Genomic DNA, 18,562 nt, shown 5'->3' with positions numbered 1-18,562 from the left:
CGACGGTATCGAAAGCAGCGCTAAGATCGAGGAGCAGCAACATAGATGACGCATCAGAATCCATCGTTAGCAATAGATCATTAGGCATTTTTGCGAGGGCTGTCTCAATAGAGTGATTTGCCCTGAAACCGGATTGAAAGGTTTCACATAGATTGTTAAACGCTAAGTGCTCATTTAGCTGCTCTGCAACAATTTTTTCGAGGATTTTCGAAATAAAGGGAAGGTGAAACACCGGTCGGTAGTTTACCATGAGGTCAGGATCGAGGTTAGGTCTTTTAAGGAGAGGATGGATATCTGCTTTTTTGAATGCTAGGGGAACAGTGCCCGAGGAAAGTTATACGTTTACAATATTTAGCACTGATGGACCTAATAATACAAAAAGGCCTCTGAAATCCGAGTCTGAATCCGAGCTAATGTCGCTATATCTTGCTGTGCTATCCGTATTAGCATCACTGGATGACGTCACAGGAAAATGGACGATGGCTTCACAGATAGCGAAAATCTGGCACTTTAAAGCTTTTTTAAAAAAACTTCAAAACATAAAATAAGCCACTGGGAACTGATTTTTATTGGATTTAACCCTTCTGAAATTGTGATAATGTTCCCCTTTAAGCTTCCCAAAAATGCTCGATGCCCTGATAATAATGATACATAATAGAAATATTATCCGTCTTTGTACAAACTATAGAAGAGTGAAATCTGTCGAAAAGCAATGACACTGTGTTTATTTTGAATGTTTCTTTCCCGTGTGTAGCAAGGAGCAGCAGCGGGCGAGCAAGACCATGTCCATATGGGAGCAGAGGACCAACCAACTGAGACGACACAACATGCGAGCGAGCAGCGAGGCCTTGTTTAATGAGCTGGACCCCGAGGAGCGCCTTCGAGTGTCCTCAGCCTTGCATCTCCATCCCGACATGAAAACTCACCTGGATCGGCCCTTAGTGGTGGAGGCCAAGAACGCCAACCCGCCCAAAGGGCGAGAAGAAGGCGAGCAAGACGACGCCGAAGACAACTCGCATTCGCACGGCAGAAAACACCACAGACACCGCGGCAGGAACGGCAACGGTCGGGACGGAAGCGACGGCCGCCCGGCAAGACACCACACCCACCACAGCAGGAGCAAAGATCACCACGGCAACGGCGCGCTGACCAAAGAGAGGAGAGAGGAGCGGAGCCAGAGTCGGGATGAGGGGCAGAAACGCAGGCGCCATCATCAAGCTGTGTCCCCGGAAGAAGAGACCTCGGACGCGCGAGGAGGAGCAGAAGAAAGAGGGCATCGCCATCATCACTCCCACCGCGTGCCCAAAGAAGGGAATGGCGCTTTGGCCAACGGCGCACACGGAGAGCATCGGGGTCGGGGAAGAGGAGGCGGGGGTAATGGGGAGAGGAAAGGACGTTGCTCCCAAATAATCAGAGCTCCGCCTACTCTGGATGGAGATGAAAATAAAAAAGATCAAAGGTAAGATAGTATCTAGAACATTTTAGAGATGTCCGATTATATCGGACTGCCGATTTTACTGCCGGCTCAACCACATAATATCACACACACAAGTGAATGCAAGGCAAACTTGGTCGAGCCATACAGGTCACACTGAGGGTGGCCTTATAAACAACTATAACACTGTTACAAATATGCGCCACACTGTGAACCCACACCAAACAAGAATGACAAACACATTTCGGGAGAACATCCGCACTGTAACACAGCATAAACACAGAAAAACAAATACCCAGAACCCCTTGCAGCACTAACTCGTCCAGGACGCTACAATATACCACCCCCACCACCTCGACCCCCCAAACACGCCCAACTCAACCTGCTCATGCTCTCTCTGGTAGAGCATGTCCCAAATTCCAAGCTGCTGTGTTGAGGCATTTTAAAAACAAAATAATGCTCTTTGTGACGTCAATAATAAATATGGCAGTGCCATGTTGGCATTTTTTTTTCCATAACTTGAGTTGATTTGTTTTGGAAAACCTTGTTGAATTGTTTAATGCATCCAGCGGGGCATCACAAAAAAATATGGCATAATAACGTGTTAATCACGACTGTATATATCGGTATCGGTTGATATCGGAATTGGTAATTAAGAGTTGGACAATATCAGTTATCGGCAAAAAAGCCATTTTTGGAAATCTCTATAAAATTTTGATTAGCCTGATGTCCGTGCCCCGGACCTCTGGCCGGGGGCTGATAATATCGGACTGCCGATATTATCGGCCGATAAATGCTTTAAAGGCCTACTGAAATGATATGTTCTTATTCAAACGGGGATAGCAGGTCCATTCTATGTGTCATACTTGATCATTTCGCAATATTGTCATATTTTTGCTGAAAGGATTTAGTAGAGAACATCGACGATAAAGTTCGCAACTTTTGGTCGCTAATAAAAAAGCCTTGCCTGTACCGGAAGTAGCAGACGATGTGCGCGTGACGTCACGGGTTGTGGAGCTCCTCACATCCTCACATTGTTTATAATCATGGACACCAGCAGCTAGAGCGATTCCGACCGAGAAAGCGACGATTTCCCCATTAATTTGAGCGAGGATGAAAGAGTCGTAGATGAGGATAGTGAGCGTGAAGGACTAGGAAAAAAAAAAATTGGTTCTGATGTTATTAGACACATTTACTTGGATAATTCTGGAAAATCCCTTATCTGCTTATTGTGTTACTAGTGTTTTAGTGAGATTATACGGTACCTGAAATTCAGAGGTGTGGTGACCGCCAGTGTTGCTCGGATGGCAACGAATGTTGCTCCAAAACCTGTATGTATACCTTTCACCATTAAAGGCCTACTGAAATGAGATTTTCTTACTTAAACGGGGATAGCAGGTCTATTCTATGTGTCATACTTGATCATTTTCCGATATTGCCATAGTTTTGCTGAAATGATTTAGTAGAGAACATCGACGATAAAGTTTGCAACTTTTGGTCACTAATAAAAAAGCCTTGCCTGTACCGGAAGTAGCAGACGATGTGCGCGTGACGTCACGGGTTGTGGAGCTCCTCACATCCTCACATTGTTTATAATCATGGACACCAGCAGCTAGAGCGATTTGGACCGAGAAAGCGACGATTTCCCCATTAATTTGAGCAAGGATGAAAGAGTTTTGGATAAGGATAGTGAGAGTGAAGGACTAGAAGAACAAAAATAATTTGATTCTGGAGTTATTAGACACATTTACTAGGATAATTCTGGAAAATCCCTTATCTGCTTATTATTTTAATAGTGTTTTAGTGAGATTATATGGTACCTGAAATTCCGAGGTGTGGTGACCGCCAGTGTCTCTGAGGGAAGCCACACAGCTGCAGGATGATGCAAGCTCCGCTCATAACTACGGTAAGAGCCGACTTATTACCACCATTTTCTCACCGAAACCTGCCGGTTGACATGTGGTCGGAATCCATGTTCGCTTGACTGCTCTGATCCATAGTAAAGCTTCACCGTCATCTTTCGGGAATGTAAACAAGGAAACACCGGCTGTGTTTGTGTGACTAAAGGCTAAAAGCTTCCCACCTCCATCTTTCTACTTTGACTTCTCCATTATTAATTGAACAAATTGCAAAAGATTCAGCACCACAGATGTCCATAATACTGTCTAATTATGCGAGTAAAGCAGACTACTTATAGCTTGGATCGGGCTGGAAAAAAATGTCCGCTACAACCAGTTACGTCAAACGCACTCGTCATCATACTGCGACGTTTTCAACAGGACACTTGGCGGGAAATTTAAAATTGTAATTTGGTAAACTAAAAATGCCGTATTGGCATGTGTTGCAATGTTAATATTTCATCATTGATATATAAACTATCAGACTGCGTGGTCGGTAGTAGTGGGTTTCAGTAGGCCTTTAAAATGTAATATCGGAAATTATGACTTTTTAAAACGGCGCTTTACAAATTGGTACACGGACGTAGGGAGAAGTACAGAGCGCCAATAAACCTTAAAGGCGCTGCCTTTACGTGCCGGCCCAATCACATAATATCTACGGTTTTTCACACACACAGGTGAATGCAAGGCATACTTGGTCAACAGCCATACAGGTCACACTGGGGGTGGCCGTATAAACAACTATCACACTGTTACAAATATGCGCCACACTGTGAACCCACACCAAACAAGAATGACAAACACATTTTGGTACTGTAACACAGCATAAACACAGAAGAACAAATACCCAGAACCCCTTGCAGCACTAACTCTTCCAGGACGCTACAATAGACACCCCCTATCACCCCACCACCTCAACCCCCCAACCCCGCCCTTCTCAACCTCCCCATGTTCTCTCTCTGGGAGAGCATGTCCCAAATTCCAAGCTGCTGTTTTGAGGCATTTAAAAAAAAATTAATGCACTTTGAGTGCATTTGAGCGAGGGTGAAAGAGTTGTGGATGAGGATAGTGAGCGTGAAAGACTAAGAAAAAAAAAGTTAAAAAACAAAAAAAAAAAGGCGAGGACAGAGGGAGCGATTCTGATGTTATTAGACACATTTACTAGGATAATACTGGAAAATCCCTTATCTGCTTATTGTGTTACTAGTGTTTTAGTGAGATTATATGGTACCTGAAAGTCGGAGGGGTGTGGCCACAGGTGTGGTGACCGCCAGTTTCTCTGAGGGAAGCCACACAGCTGCAGGATGACGCAATCTCCGCTCATAACTACGGTAAGAGCCGACTTATTACCGCAATTTTCTCACCGAAACCTGCCAAAAGACCTACAGAAACCCACTACTACCGACCACGCAGTCTGATAGTTTATATATCAATGATGAAATCTTAACATTGCAACACATGCCAATACGGCCGGTTTATTTTACTAAATTGCAATTTTAAATTTCCCGCGTAAGTATCATGCTAAAACGTCTAGGTATGATGACGCGTGCGCGTGACGTCACGCATTGTAGAGGACATTTTGTTCCAGCATGTTGTCTCTTTTCATTGCATAATTCCACAGTAATCTGGACTACTTGTTTGCTGAATCTTTTGCAGTTTGTTCAATGAAAAATGGAGACGTCAAAGAAGAACGCCGTAGGTGGGAAGCGGTGTATTGCGGCCGCCTTTAGCAACACAAACACAGCCGGTGTTTCATTGTTTACATTCCCGAAAGATGACGGTGAAGCTTTACTATGGAACAGAGCGGTCAAGCGAACATGGTTCCCTACCACATGTCAACCGGCAGGTTTCGGTGGGAAAATGGTGGTAATAAGTCAGCTCTTACTGTCGTTCCTCCTGCTTGTCGAAATGGCAGCTGCGGACTCTCTTGCCTCCTCCCACCGGCCGCCCCCTACCGTCGGATGCTTCCACCGTGGAGGAGGGGAAAAAAACAAAACATCTCAGCCCGGCCGCCGTCACCTCGTCGAGAAACGTGGCTTCCCTCGGAGACACTGGCGGTCACCACACCCGTGGCCACACCCCTCCGACTCTCAGGTTGTACAGGTACGACCATATAATATCACTAAAACACTAGTACTGTAACACAATAAGCAGATAAGGGATTTCCCAAAATTATCCTAGTAAATTTGTCTAAAAACATCTGAATCGCTCTGCCGTCTAGTTTTTTTTCTCTTCTGGTCCTTCACTGTCACTTTCCTTATCCACGAATGTTTCATCCTCGCTCAAATTAATGGGGAAATCGTCGCTTTCTCCGTGCGAATCGCTCTCGCTGCTGGTGGCCATGATTGTAAACAATGTTCAGATGTGAGGAGCTCCACAACCCGTGACGTCACGCGCACATCGTCTGCTACTTCCGGTACAGGCAAGGCTTATTTATCAGCGATCAAAAGTTGCAAACTTTATCATCGATGTTCTCTACTAAATCTTTCCAGCAAAAATATGGCAATATCGCGAAATGATCAAGTATGACACATAGAATGGACCTGCTATCCCCGTTTAAATAAGAAAATCTCATTTCAGTAGGCCTTTAATGGTGAAAGGTACATGCAGGTTTTGGAGCAACATATGTTGCCATCCAAGCAACGTCTTTTTCATGGACGCCCCTGCTTATTTCAGCAAGACAATACCAAGCCACATTCAGCGCGTGTTAAAACAGCCTGGCTTCGTAGTAAAAGAGTGATAGTACTAGACTGGCCTGCCTGTAGTCCAAATCTGTCTCCAATCGAAAATGTGTGGCGCATTATGAAGCCTAAAATACACAACGGAGACCTTTGACCGTTGGACAACTTAAGATCTACATCAACTAAGAATAGGAAAGAAGTCCAGATGAAAAGCTTAAAAAATTGGTCTCCTCAGTAGTGTCTAATCACTTATGATGAGCGATATATCATCTCTCTCCACAGGGCAGTGCGGTCTGACGGTGAGGAGGAGGGTCTTGCCATGAGTCCTCTGCAGCCAATGCAGAGCCGGCTGAGTCTTGGAGACAAGCAGGAGGACGCAGACAACCAGAAAAACTCCACGAGAGCAAGCCAGGCCGGCCTGAACAGCAACACTATTCACATCCCTGTCACCATTACTGCCCCACCTGGAGAGACCACCATTATTCCTAGTAAGCACAGCTGGCCAATCACATCACATCATTCACATCTTGCTCTTGAAGTATAAGTTAGTGATCATGAAATTATATTTGTATTTTATGGGGACTGCACTTTTTCTAATGTTATTCTGCCCATCATTTGCACTCTCTATCTGAGACAAAAACCTCACCTCACGTTGTAAATAGTAAAAAAAAAACAACAACTATTGGCATACCTGGTATGTTCGCTGGAGGGAGTTGACGGCACAGACCACAAGGGGGAAGTAAAGCTCTTTGTATTTATTATATAGTGTAAGATATATATATATATATATATATATATATATATATATATATATATATATATATATGTATGTATGTATATATATATATATATATTATATGTATATATATATATATATATATATATATATATATATATATATATATATATATATATATATATATGTATATATATATATATATATATGTATGTATATATATATATATGTATGTATATATATATATATATATATATATATATGTATATATTAGGGGTGTAACGGTACACAAAAATTTCGGTTCGGTACATACCTCGGTTTAGAGGTCACGGTTCGGTTCATTTTCGGTACAGTAAGAAAACAACAAAATATACATTTTTTGGTTATTTATTTACCAAATTTGTAAACAATGGCTTTATCCTTTAAACATTGGGAACACTATAATAATTCTACCGACGTTAATCCACATTAAACTGCCTGAAGTTGTTGCTTAGATTAAATAAAATGACAAAACCTTTCTTCTACATATAAGAAGTGCAACATTAAACAGTTTCAAGTCAACTCATCATGCTTAATTTATTACAGCATTTGGGAAGCCTGTAGTTGACTTTTATTATACATACATACACACACACACACACACACACACACACACACACACACACACACACACACACACACACACACACACACACACACACACACACACACACACACACACACACACACACAGTAAAATGAGCTAACGTAACACTAAAAGCTAATTAGCCTTCACCTCAACCCAGAACTATGAGCGAGCTGAGCTGCAGTTTAAGTTTCTAGAATGTCAACGGGCTCATAGTGATGTTAGTAGCAGTTGTGACCGGGAAGTGTTTTTTTATCATTTGGGGAGTGGACGATGTCCTGCTAAACACATGTCCACTCATCTCGACGCCGGAGCACTGACTGCATGCGCTCTGAATACGCACTGCTGATTGGCTGTTACATCGCTCTGAATACGCACTGCTTTTTGGCCTTGTATGTAACCAATCAGATGGTTGTGTGGACGGGACAATGCTGGGTGCTCACTGCTCAGACAGAGGCAGAATGCAGAGCAGCTTGTTAAGACTTTAGGTTACAGACTCGTTCGATACACCCTCGTATCGAACCGAAACCCCGGTATCAAAACGGTTCAATACAAATACACGTACCATTACACCCCAAGTATATATATACATATAATCAAACAATAATATACTAAATCAACTAGAGAATGGAGTATGACCACAATTCAAGTGTGTGTATGGTGTGACTATGTGTAGGAATTATTGAGTGTGTTACCAGGAGTAATGAGTGGGGAGGAAGACAAGTCCAAAAGGGGCTAGGCAGTAGAAGGTCCGTGTCCAAGCGGGAGGTCGAGAATCCAAAAGGGGCAGCCAGAGAACCAGAAGGAAACAGCAGGGAATCACAGTAGGAGACGAGACTCACAACTCGTCATGTGGAACGAAGGCAGACTACTAGAAGGACGACAAAGGACCAATCAAACAGGACGGGAGAGAAAACACAGAGAGAGAGAGGGAGCGAGTTTGTATAGAGCTAGGATATTGCTTACGGTACTTCCACAGATGAATTACGTTCTGGCGCCGGATAGCAGGTTGAACAGGCTTTTGAAGGCAGGACCTCTCATTAGAGCCAGGTGTGTTGAGTGCCGGTGATTGATTGACAGCAGGAATGACATCTGCGGAGATGAGCGGCTTACTGAGGAATGCGCATTGGCGTGCCCCCGGACCGTGACAATACCAAAGACTATAAACATGAGACCCATCAGTATCAAAGCTTGGACTTGGGGGTTAAATCACCAAAATAATTCCCAAGCGCGGCCACCGCTGCTGCTCACTGCTCCCCTCACCTCCCAGTGGGGTGAAACAAGGGGATGGGTCGAATGCAGAGGGTAATTTCACCACACTTAGTGTGTGTGCGACTATCAGTGGTACTTTAACTTAACATTGCAGGTAATGGGGGTTCGCATATTCTGCCTGTAAAGCCTTTGAAAAAACATCCATGACCCGCATATTAACTAAGCTCAACACCATTATTGTAAGTCCTAACACAAAATAACTACTTTTCCGGTGTAGTGACACGGCGCCTCAGGCTTGCAACTGGAGCTGCGGCTCCTTTTTTAATCGCCTTTAAGCTTGTGAAGTTCATGCTCGGGTATAAATAATATATGGCACGTTTATAGTAGAAAGTTAAAGTACCACTGATAGTCGCACACACACTAAGTGTGGTGAAATGTGTCCTCTGAATTTGCCTCTTCCCCTTGTTCCACCCTCATGGGAGGCGAGGGGAGCAGTGAGCAGCAGCGGTGGCCACGCTCGGGAATCATTTTTGGTGATCTGACCCCCAATTCCAACCCTTGATGCTGAGTGCCAAGCAAGGAGGTAATGGGTCCAAATTTTATAGTCTTTGGTATGACTTTTATCGCCTTTAAGCTTGTAAAGGTAATGCTCGGTTATGAATAATACATATATACTGTATAGTAGAAGGTTGTGACAATAAGTCGAGAAGTTGGTCAACTTTAAAGCAGCTTCTTTTGGGGTTTATGTTCTGTGCCAAAAGTTTTAGAAGGTGCAGAACGTTTGGTTGACATCGTAGGGCTTCGATGCATTTTAAATGTCACCAGAAAAAAAACACGGCGGAAGGACGGAGAACACAGTGCTCTTTTAAGAATAATAATATTTATTTATTCATTTGATAGGGAAATCATAATACAGGTACTGAGAAAAGAGACATTTTTTTTGTCGTCCCCCCACAAAAAAAAAATAATTCAAAAAATTAATTTCAAATATTGCAAAAAATAATCCAAGTTAGATAATAACACCCCCAACAACCTCCATCTTACATTTTAGTCTCAGTGGGTAGCCTGTGGGGCGGTATAGCTCGGTTGGTAGAGTGGCGCTTGCCAGCAACTTGAGGGTTCCAGGTTCGATCCCCACTTCCGCCATCCTACTCACTGCCGTTGTGTCCTTGGGCAAGAAACTTTACCTACCTGCTCCTAGTACCACCCACACTGGTTTAAATGTAACTTAGATATAGGGTTTTTACTATGTAAAGCGCTTTGAGTCACTAGAGAAAAGCGCTATATAAATATAATTCACTTCAGTTCACTTCCTCTTCACCACAAGCAGATAAAGAATCACACAAACTGACTAAAAGGGGCGAAAAAGTAACAACAAAAATAAAAATCACAAACATACTGAGAAGTGTCACTGAATAAAAACAACAACAAAAAAAGAGTTGAGGTAAGTGGAAAGCTTCATTGTCAACATTAAGTGTCACATTTATCCTACAGTGTATTTAATTAAGCTATGTAACTACCGTATTTCCTTGAATTTCCGCCGGGGCTCTAATTAATTCAACACCTCTTCTCACTCCTGCGCTTACCAAAGGCATGCGATAAAATTAAGCATGCGCTAATTATTTTAAAACCTCTTCTCACTCCGGCACTTACCAAAGGCATGCAGTACAAATTTGAGTGTGATGTAAGCTTGGACCTTAAATCCTACTGAATAGCTCTTAATCTTCTTCCCTTTATGCGATTTCAAATTACCGGTATTGAAATCAGCCTCCTCCGTTTTGAAAATGATGACAGGGGAAGTGTCACTCGTGACGTCACGAGTTTGACCAGGCGGTAATACTAAGCACGCGCTAATTATTTTGCGAAGGCAGGCGCATACTATATGCCCTGCGACAATTCAAGGAAATACGGTAATCACACAGCCCCAGGTCAAGTCAAATTCTTTTGGTGAACCCCTCACATTATATTTAATTTTCTCTAAATCTAAGAAAAACATGAGGTCCTTAAACCATAGGGAGGCAAACTGTGATTTCCACTCCAATACAATCCTTCTAAGAGCTAGTAAGGATGCAAAGGCGATACTATCCATAAAAGTCGGTGTGGAGAGGCGTGGCCGGCAGTCCGGCAGCGAGGCAGAGCACGCCGTAGCCCGGCCCAAGATGGCGGCGAGGAGGCGTGGCAGTTAGTCAGACAGCGAGGCAAGGCACGGTTTGACTATTTGCTCACGCAGTTGTGGACAAAGTGGTGTACCTCTCCCCATCTTTTCTTGTGAAAGACTGAGCATTTTCATACCCAATCATGGCACCCAACTGTTCCCAATTAGCCTCCGGATCCCGGCCCAAGATGGCGGCGAGGAGGCGTGGACTGCGAGCAAGCAGCGAGGCGGGGCGCGCCGGAATCAACCCCGCAAATATTATCAGGTGCGTGGGTCGCCTAGCTGGGCACAATTTAAATCTCCTCTCGCACTGTATAAAAGGGCAGCGGCCGTAAACGCCGGGGGGAGGGACGGAGAGAGAAGGAGCGAGAGGAGATTTAAATAGTGCACAGCTGGGAAACCCACGCACCTGATGATATTTGCGGGGTTGATTCCGGCGCGCCCCGGCTCGGTGCTTGCTCGCAGTCCACGCCTCCTCGCCGGCATTTTGGGCCGGGCTACGGCGTGTCCTGCCTGGCTGTCGGACTGCAGGCCACGCCTCCTCGCCACCATCTTGGGCCGGGCTACGGCGTGTCCTGCCTGGCTGTCGGACTGCCGGCTCCGCCTCTCCACAGTCGGCTTAATTTTTTTGATAGTTTGGTGGAATTCCAAAAATAGCCAAATCTGCACAAGGCGTCAACTGAAAATGCTGTGCATCTGCAAGCTGTTTAAAAAGCATCTTAACTACTGAGTAGACTTCTAGGATTATCAAAAAGATGTCTTCTAAAAAAATACCTAGTTGCGTTGATGAACCCTGAAATGCACTGAGACCGTGGTAAGTGAGCCTATTTGTGATAAATGTTGTAATCTTCCAACATTTTGCTTGCTCTTGGCTTTTTGTAAGTAATTCTGACGTTCGTTTTTCGGGTGTTGTGTCCTTTGAATGATAAAAGATACATGTTTGTCCACAATAGTGAACAACATTGACTGCGACACCTTCAAAGTGAACGAGGAGAAGAAGGCTCTGGAAGAGGACGATGGCGCTGATAGACCTCGGCAGATCCTCCCCTATAGCTCCATGTTCATCTTTGGGCAAACGAACCCGTAAGTCACAAATGAGTAATGACAGCCATTAAACTTTAGGCAGTCCATCCTTCCATCTACTTTTGTGGTGGTTCCGTTTTTAATGTTGTGGAAGTCTCGCACCAATTACCGACATGCAAGGCTCTTCTAGGTTGACAGCAAGGTTTTATTTTACAGTAAAACGTGCAAAGTCTTTTTGGGGTGCTTTTCAGCTGTTGTCTTTTCTATCAATTGAGCACACGGATGGTTTCTCTCCAGTGTCAACTGTCTCGCTCGCGCTCCACCACCAACTCGACTCTCCTCCCGGGCTGCTGCCTTTTAAGGTGATTAGATAATCAGGCCCAGGTGGGCTGTCTACGCACCTGTTGCTAAACTCGAAGTCGGTCTGTTTCGCTGCAGGTCCGCAGGCCACACCCCTCCCTCACAAAATTATACTAATTTATTGACTAAATAATGGGTATACACTAAGGTTGTACGGTATACCAGTATTGGTGTAAGACCGCGATACTAATGAATCACTTTCGGTACTATACCGCCTCTAAAAAGTATCAGTCCACCATCCCCCGGCGCCGTTTCTGAATGTAAACAAAAGCCATGGGTGGATCTACACCTGACATCCACTGTAATGATACCAAGTACAGGGGCGTATCTAGTCAATACTACTATGATTACATCGATATTTTTTAGAATAACAAAATCTATTTTCGTTTTTCTTTTTTTATATTATGTTTATAAACTCAGGAAATATGTCCCTGGACACAAGAGGACTTTGAATCTGACCAATGTATGATCCTGTTACTACTTGATATCGGATAGATACCCAAATTTGTTGTATCATCCAAACAACAGAAGATTAAATGATTATTACATTTTAATATAAGTGTAGATAGAACATGTTAAACGAGAGAGTAACCAGATAATAACAGTAAATTCAATCTACAATAAAGTAAATAAATAAATGATAAATGGGTTGTACTTCTATAGCGCTTTTCTACCTTCAAGGTACTCAAAGCGCTTTTCTGCCACTTGTCCTTAATAATTCACTACTTGGTATTGGATAGATACCTAAATTTGTGGTATCTTCCAAAACTAGTGTAAAGTATCAAAACAACAGACATGCTCGAGCAGGACGATGTCCGGATATATAATACTTACAACACTTTTAAAGTTAGCATAACAGTCACTTTAAGCGGCTACAACACAATGGACCAGAACTTGAAGAGTCGGTCGATTTAAGAGGGTTTGTCGAGATAAATAAACAGACACCTTAATAAACAAGGTCAACTTTGTTCTACGGTTGTACGGTACACCAGTATTACTATAGTACTAATGAATCACATTCGGTACTATACCGCCACTGAGCATGTTCGGCAGCGCACAATCCCAGAGTACTTACAAGCAGACACAGTGTGTAGACAGAAAAGGGAGAACGGACGCATTTTGGCTTAAAATTAACGATAAAGGTGAAGTTATAACACTGAAAGACCCTAAGGTAGAGGTGCTTTAAGACTTGCCTAGCTAGCTAGCGGCTAACGTCCATCCGCAGTGTTTTAGCTACTTCTAAATCACTAATCCTCGACTCCATGGCGACAAATAAAGTAAGTTTCTTACAAGTATCATCCCTGCAGAACGAGGAATAGATAAACATGCTTCACTACACACTGTAGCTCACTGTGACACACAAGGACTTGGATTTGTATTGCTTCTTCCACGCAAAGGATGATTGGCACAAGCCAGATGAGAGTGTGAGTACATATTTAATTTATTTAACACTATAATTCCAAAACAGAAAAACAAAGGGCGCGCACATTGGCGGTAAACAAACTAGACTATACTCAAACAAAAACAGCACAATGGCATTATTATATACAAACAAACCAAAGATACTAGCTTTGGCACAAAACAAACCAAAAACTTATGTTGTATTACCGGATAACAATCAGCGTGGCAAGGCATGAAGGGAGAGAACAGGTAGGTCCGTGGTCATGAGGGTAGGTATGGTAGGTAGCTTGGTCAGTAGGTAAAGTTGCCAGGAAGAGGACAGAAAACGAATGGCTTAAATAATGACTTTGATGATTAGTGACAGGTGTGATGGCCGTGACTGGAAGACCAGGTGTAAACTAATGGGTTGGCATGGAGACGAAAACAAACCAGGAAGCGCAAAAACAGAACTCAATGTCCAAAAAACTAAACATAACATGACCAAAAATGACAAAAACAAAACATAATCCACAGGCGTGACACACTGGCGTCAAAATGAAAACAATCGACATTGGTGGATCTACACCTGACATCCACTGTAATGATACCAAGTACAGGAGTGTATGTAGTTGATACTACTTTGATTTTGTCGATATATTTTGACATCTTAACATCTTCTTTCGTTTTTAAACAAAGGTATATTATGTTTATAAACTCAGGAAATATGTCCCTGGACACATGAGGACTTTGAATATGAACAATGTATGATCCTGTAACGACTTAATATCGGATAGATACCCAAATTTGTGGTATCATCCAAAACTAATGTAAAGTATCCAAACAACAGAAGAATAAGTTATTATTACATTTTAACAGAAGTGTAGCTAGAACATGTTAAAAGAGAAAATAAGCAGATATGAATAGTAAATGAACAAGTAGATTAATAATTCATTTTCTACCTCTTGTCCATAATAACTTTGACAAAATAATGGAATGGAAAATGACACAATTTGTTAAATTGGGAGCCCTTGTTTGTTTACCTACTATTAAAAGACAAGTTGTCTTGTATGTTCACTATTTCATTGAAGGAAACATTTTCAATGAGAAACATATGTTTAAAGGTCTACTGAAATGAGATTTTCTTATTTAAACGGGGATAGCAGGTCCATTCTAGGTGTCATACTTGATCATTTCGCGATATTGCCATATTTTCGCTGCAAGGATTTAGTAGAGAACATCGACGATAAAGTTCGCAACTTTTGGTCGCTAATAGAAAAGCCTTGCCTGTACCGGAGGTAGCAGACAATGTGCGCGTGACGTCACCGGTGTGAGGGCTCCTCACATCCTCACATTGTTTATAATGTGAGCCACCAGCAGTAAGAGCAATTCGGACCGAGAAAGCGACAATTTCCCCATTAATTTGAGCGATGATGAAAGATTTGTGGATGAGGAAAGTTAGAGTGAAGCACTAAAAAAAAGATAAAAAAAAAGAAAAAGCGACGGCTGAAGACGGCGGCAGTGGGAGCGTTTCAGATGTAGCCAGACACATTTACTAGGATAATTCTGGAAAATCCCTTATCTGCTTATTGTGTTAATAGTATTTTAGCGAGATTATAAAGTCATACCTGAAAGTTGGGAGGCTGCGGCGAACGCCAGTGTCTCTGAGAGAAGCCAAGGAGCCAAGATCACAGCTGACTTTTTAAGCTGCAGGATGAGGTCGCGTAATCCACTCAAGTCTCCGTTAAGAGACGACTTAATATCACAATTTTCCCATTCAAAAACTTGCTGGTTGACGCAGAGAAACATGTTCACTCGACCGCTCCGTGTTAAAGCTTCACAACAAACAAAGAAACACCGGCTGTGTTTCGGTTGCTAAAGGCAGCTGCAATCAACCAACAGCATTCGTCTTTGATGTCTCCATTATTAATTGAACAAATTGCAAACGATTCAGCAATACAGATGTCCAAAATACTGTGTAATTGCACGATGAAAAAAGACGACTTTTAGCCGTAAGTGGTGCTGGGCTAAAATGTCCCCTCCAACCAATAACGTCACAAACACGCGTCATCAACAGGAAATTCCGCGGGCAATTTAAAATTGTAATTTAGTCAACTAAACCGGCCGTATTGGCATGTGTTGCAATGTTAATATTTCATCATTAATATATAAACTATCAGACTATGTGGTCGGTAGTAGTGGGTTTCAGTTGGCCTTTAATGTACCCTCATTTTTTGGGGTTAAAATAAAGCCAATAATGCAATTTTTTTGTGGTCCTCTTTATTTAGAAAAGTACAGGTACCAGTACCAGCGCACTGGTATCGGGACAACACTAGTAAGAAATAATTTTTTGAGTGTTGGTATCACATTGGGCATGCAACAGTAAACAAATATTTGTACTTTTTTATTTAACACTGGCAAGTGTGCCCGCAGAGACAATTAGAGTGAAATGACTGCATATTCCAATTGATCCAGATATCTCCTGGAAATCAACCACGACGATTGTGATGGGGATGGACGTGCTAAAAGTTTGGATACACGTCGGTTGCGTCTGCGCTTTCCCTTCAATTGTGTTTGTGTGGTGCAGGGTGCGGCGGCTGTGTCACTACATAGTCAACCTACGCTACTTTGAAATGTGCATCCTGATGGTCATTACCATGAGCAGCATCGCTCTGGCAGCCGAGGACCCCGTGCAGTCCAACGCACCGCGGAACAACGTGAGTCAGGCTAATGCCACCGCCGTACACACAAAAACACCGCAAAGCACGAAAGAAATACACAAGTTGTCAGATGTCAAGACAGAGAATGTGAGGAAAAAATACATAGAAATGCATATTTTACGGACGGACTAATGCATTTAAACCTGTTTCTAACAAGGTTGGAAAGCTTGGGTGACATATTAGTCGTTAACATAATTTCCAAAAGTATTTGGCCACCTGCCTTGACTCCCAGGAACACCACACCTACCATCAGGCTTGGTGGTGGTTGTATTAAGCTATGGGCCTGTTTTGCTGGTGCTTTACAGCAGTGGTTCTCAACCTTTTTTCAGTGATGTACCCCCTGTGAACATTTTTTTTAATTCAAGCACCCACTAATTAGAGCAAAGCATATTTGGTTGAAAAAAAAGAGATAAAGAAGTAAAATACAGCACTATGGCATCAGTTTCTGATTTATTAAATTGTATAACAGTGCAAAATATTGCTCATTTGTGGTGGTCTTTCTTGAACTATTTATAAAAAAAAAAAAGTATAAAAATAACTAAAATCTTGTTGAAAAATAAACAAGTGATTCAATTATAAATAAAGATTTCTACACATAGAAGTAATCATCATTTTAAAGTGTCCTCTTTGGGGATTGTAATAGAGATCCATATAGATTCATGAACTTAATTCTAAACATTTATTCACAACAAAAGAAATCTTTAACATCAATATTTATGGAACATGTCCATAAAAATTTTAGCTGTCAACACTGAATATGCATTTTTGTATTTTTTTTTCACAGTTTATGAACTTACATTCATATGTTGTTGAAGTATTTGTTAGGCTAAGTGCAAGGGTGGACCCCGGGATGCAGAGAATGGAGGCAAGGTATGCGACAAGAAAATGAAAACATTTAGTAAGTCCAAAATGGTAACAAAGGGTGATGGGGCAAAAGTGCACACCATGGGAAATTTAACAAAAGTACTCTCTTTCAGGAGGCACACAGCGTGGTAAAAATAGTTCTCGCAAAACAAGGTGGCTAGGAAACAAAAACACAACGAGGCAAGATTAACAGGAATATGCGAAAGCAACATACCAGGGAAGCTGAATCATTGTAGCACATGTCAGAGCGGGGTTCAGGAACAATAACCGGCAGGGACCAGCTGGCAGAGACACGCTTAAATGCTACCGGGAAGTTATTAGCAGCAGGTATGTCTATTTGGGGACAAAAGGACTGGGGAAAGAAACTGACAAACCAAAAGAGATGGCAGGAAGAAGACAACAAACACAACAGTATTAATTAACAAGTATATTCATAAAGGATTTTTGAATTGATGCTATTTTTAGAATATTTAAAAAAAAATCTTACGTACCCCTTGGCATACCTTCAAGTACCCCCAGAGGTATGCGTACCCCCATTTGAGAACCACTGACTTAGAGAATGTGAGGAAAAAATACATAGAAATGCATATTTTATGGACAGACTAATACATATAAACGTCTTTCTAACAAGGTTGGAAAGTTTGGGTGGCATATTAGTCGTTAACATACACTCTATTGCCAAAGGAATTTGGCCACCTGCCTTGACTCTCAGGAACACCATACCTACATCCAAGCATGGTGGTGGTTGTATTATGCTCTGGGCCTATTTTCCTGGTGCTTTGCAGAGAGTAAATTGGACAATGAAAAATGAGGATTACCTCCAAATTCTTCAGGACAACCTAAAATGATTGATTAATTGATTGATTGAGACTTTTATTAATAGATTGCACAGTACAGTACATATTCCGTACAACTGACCACTAAATGGTAACACCCGAATAAGGTTTTCAAACTTGTTTAAGTCGGGGTCCACGTAAATCAATTCATGGTAAATCAGCCCGGAGGTTGGGTCTTGTGCGCAGTCTGGTGTTCCAAGAAGATAATGACCACAAACACACATCAAAAGTGGTAAAGGAATGGCTAAATCAGGCTAGAATTAAGATTTTACAATGGCCTTCACAAAGTCCTGACTTAAACGTGTGGACAATGCCAAAGAAACAATTCCACGTCAGAAAACCAACACAATTAGCCGAACTGCACCAATTTTGTCAAAAGGAGAGGTAAAACATTGGCCTTTACTCCGCCAACCTCTGAAAGAGACTACTTTTGTTAAATTTCCCATGGTGTGCACTTTTCCCCCATCACCCTTTGTTACCATTTTGGACTTATTAAATAATTTCATTTTTTTGTCGCATACCTTCCCTCCATTCTCTGCATCCCGGGGTCCACCCTTGCGAGTTTCAGGTTTGGACTAAGGAGTGGATTCAGATGCAGAGATGAGGTTCATAGTAAAGCTTTTATTTTGAAACTCTTAAA

At 42.2% G+C, this 18,562-nt stretch overlaps 1 protein-coding gene across 1 annotated transcript in view; it reads left to right on the top strand.

The window, feature by feature from the left end:
* Positions 1-18,562, top strand: part of LOC133536415 (voltage-dependent N-type calcium channel subunit alpha-1B-like) — a 446,201-nt gene that overhangs the window by 262,411 nt on the left and 165,228 nt on the right. Inside the window, exons 20-23 of the mRNA XM_061876915.1 lie at positions 755-1,459; positions 6,297-6,502; positions 11,696-11,825; positions 16,090-16,219. Of these exons, the coding sequence (XP_061732899.1) occupies positions 755-1,459; positions 6,297-6,502; positions 11,696-11,825; positions 16,090-16,219 (1,171 nt within the window). The remainder of the gene's footprint in view (positions 1-754; positions 1,460-6,296; positions 6,503-11,695; positions 11,826-16,089; positions 16,220-18,562) is intronic.

Source organism: Nerophis ophidion, linkage group LG17, assembly GCF_033978795.1.
Source record: "Nerophis ophidion isolate RoL-2023_Sa linkage group LG17, RoL_Noph_v1.0, whole genome shotgun sequence".
Classification (NCBI taxonomy): Eukaryota; Metazoa; Chordata; class Actinopteri; order Syngnathiformes; family Syngnathidae; genus Nerophis; species Nerophis ophidion.
Note: the sequence above shows the minus strand (reverse complement) of the source record. Positions and strands in the feature narration are given on the sequence as shown.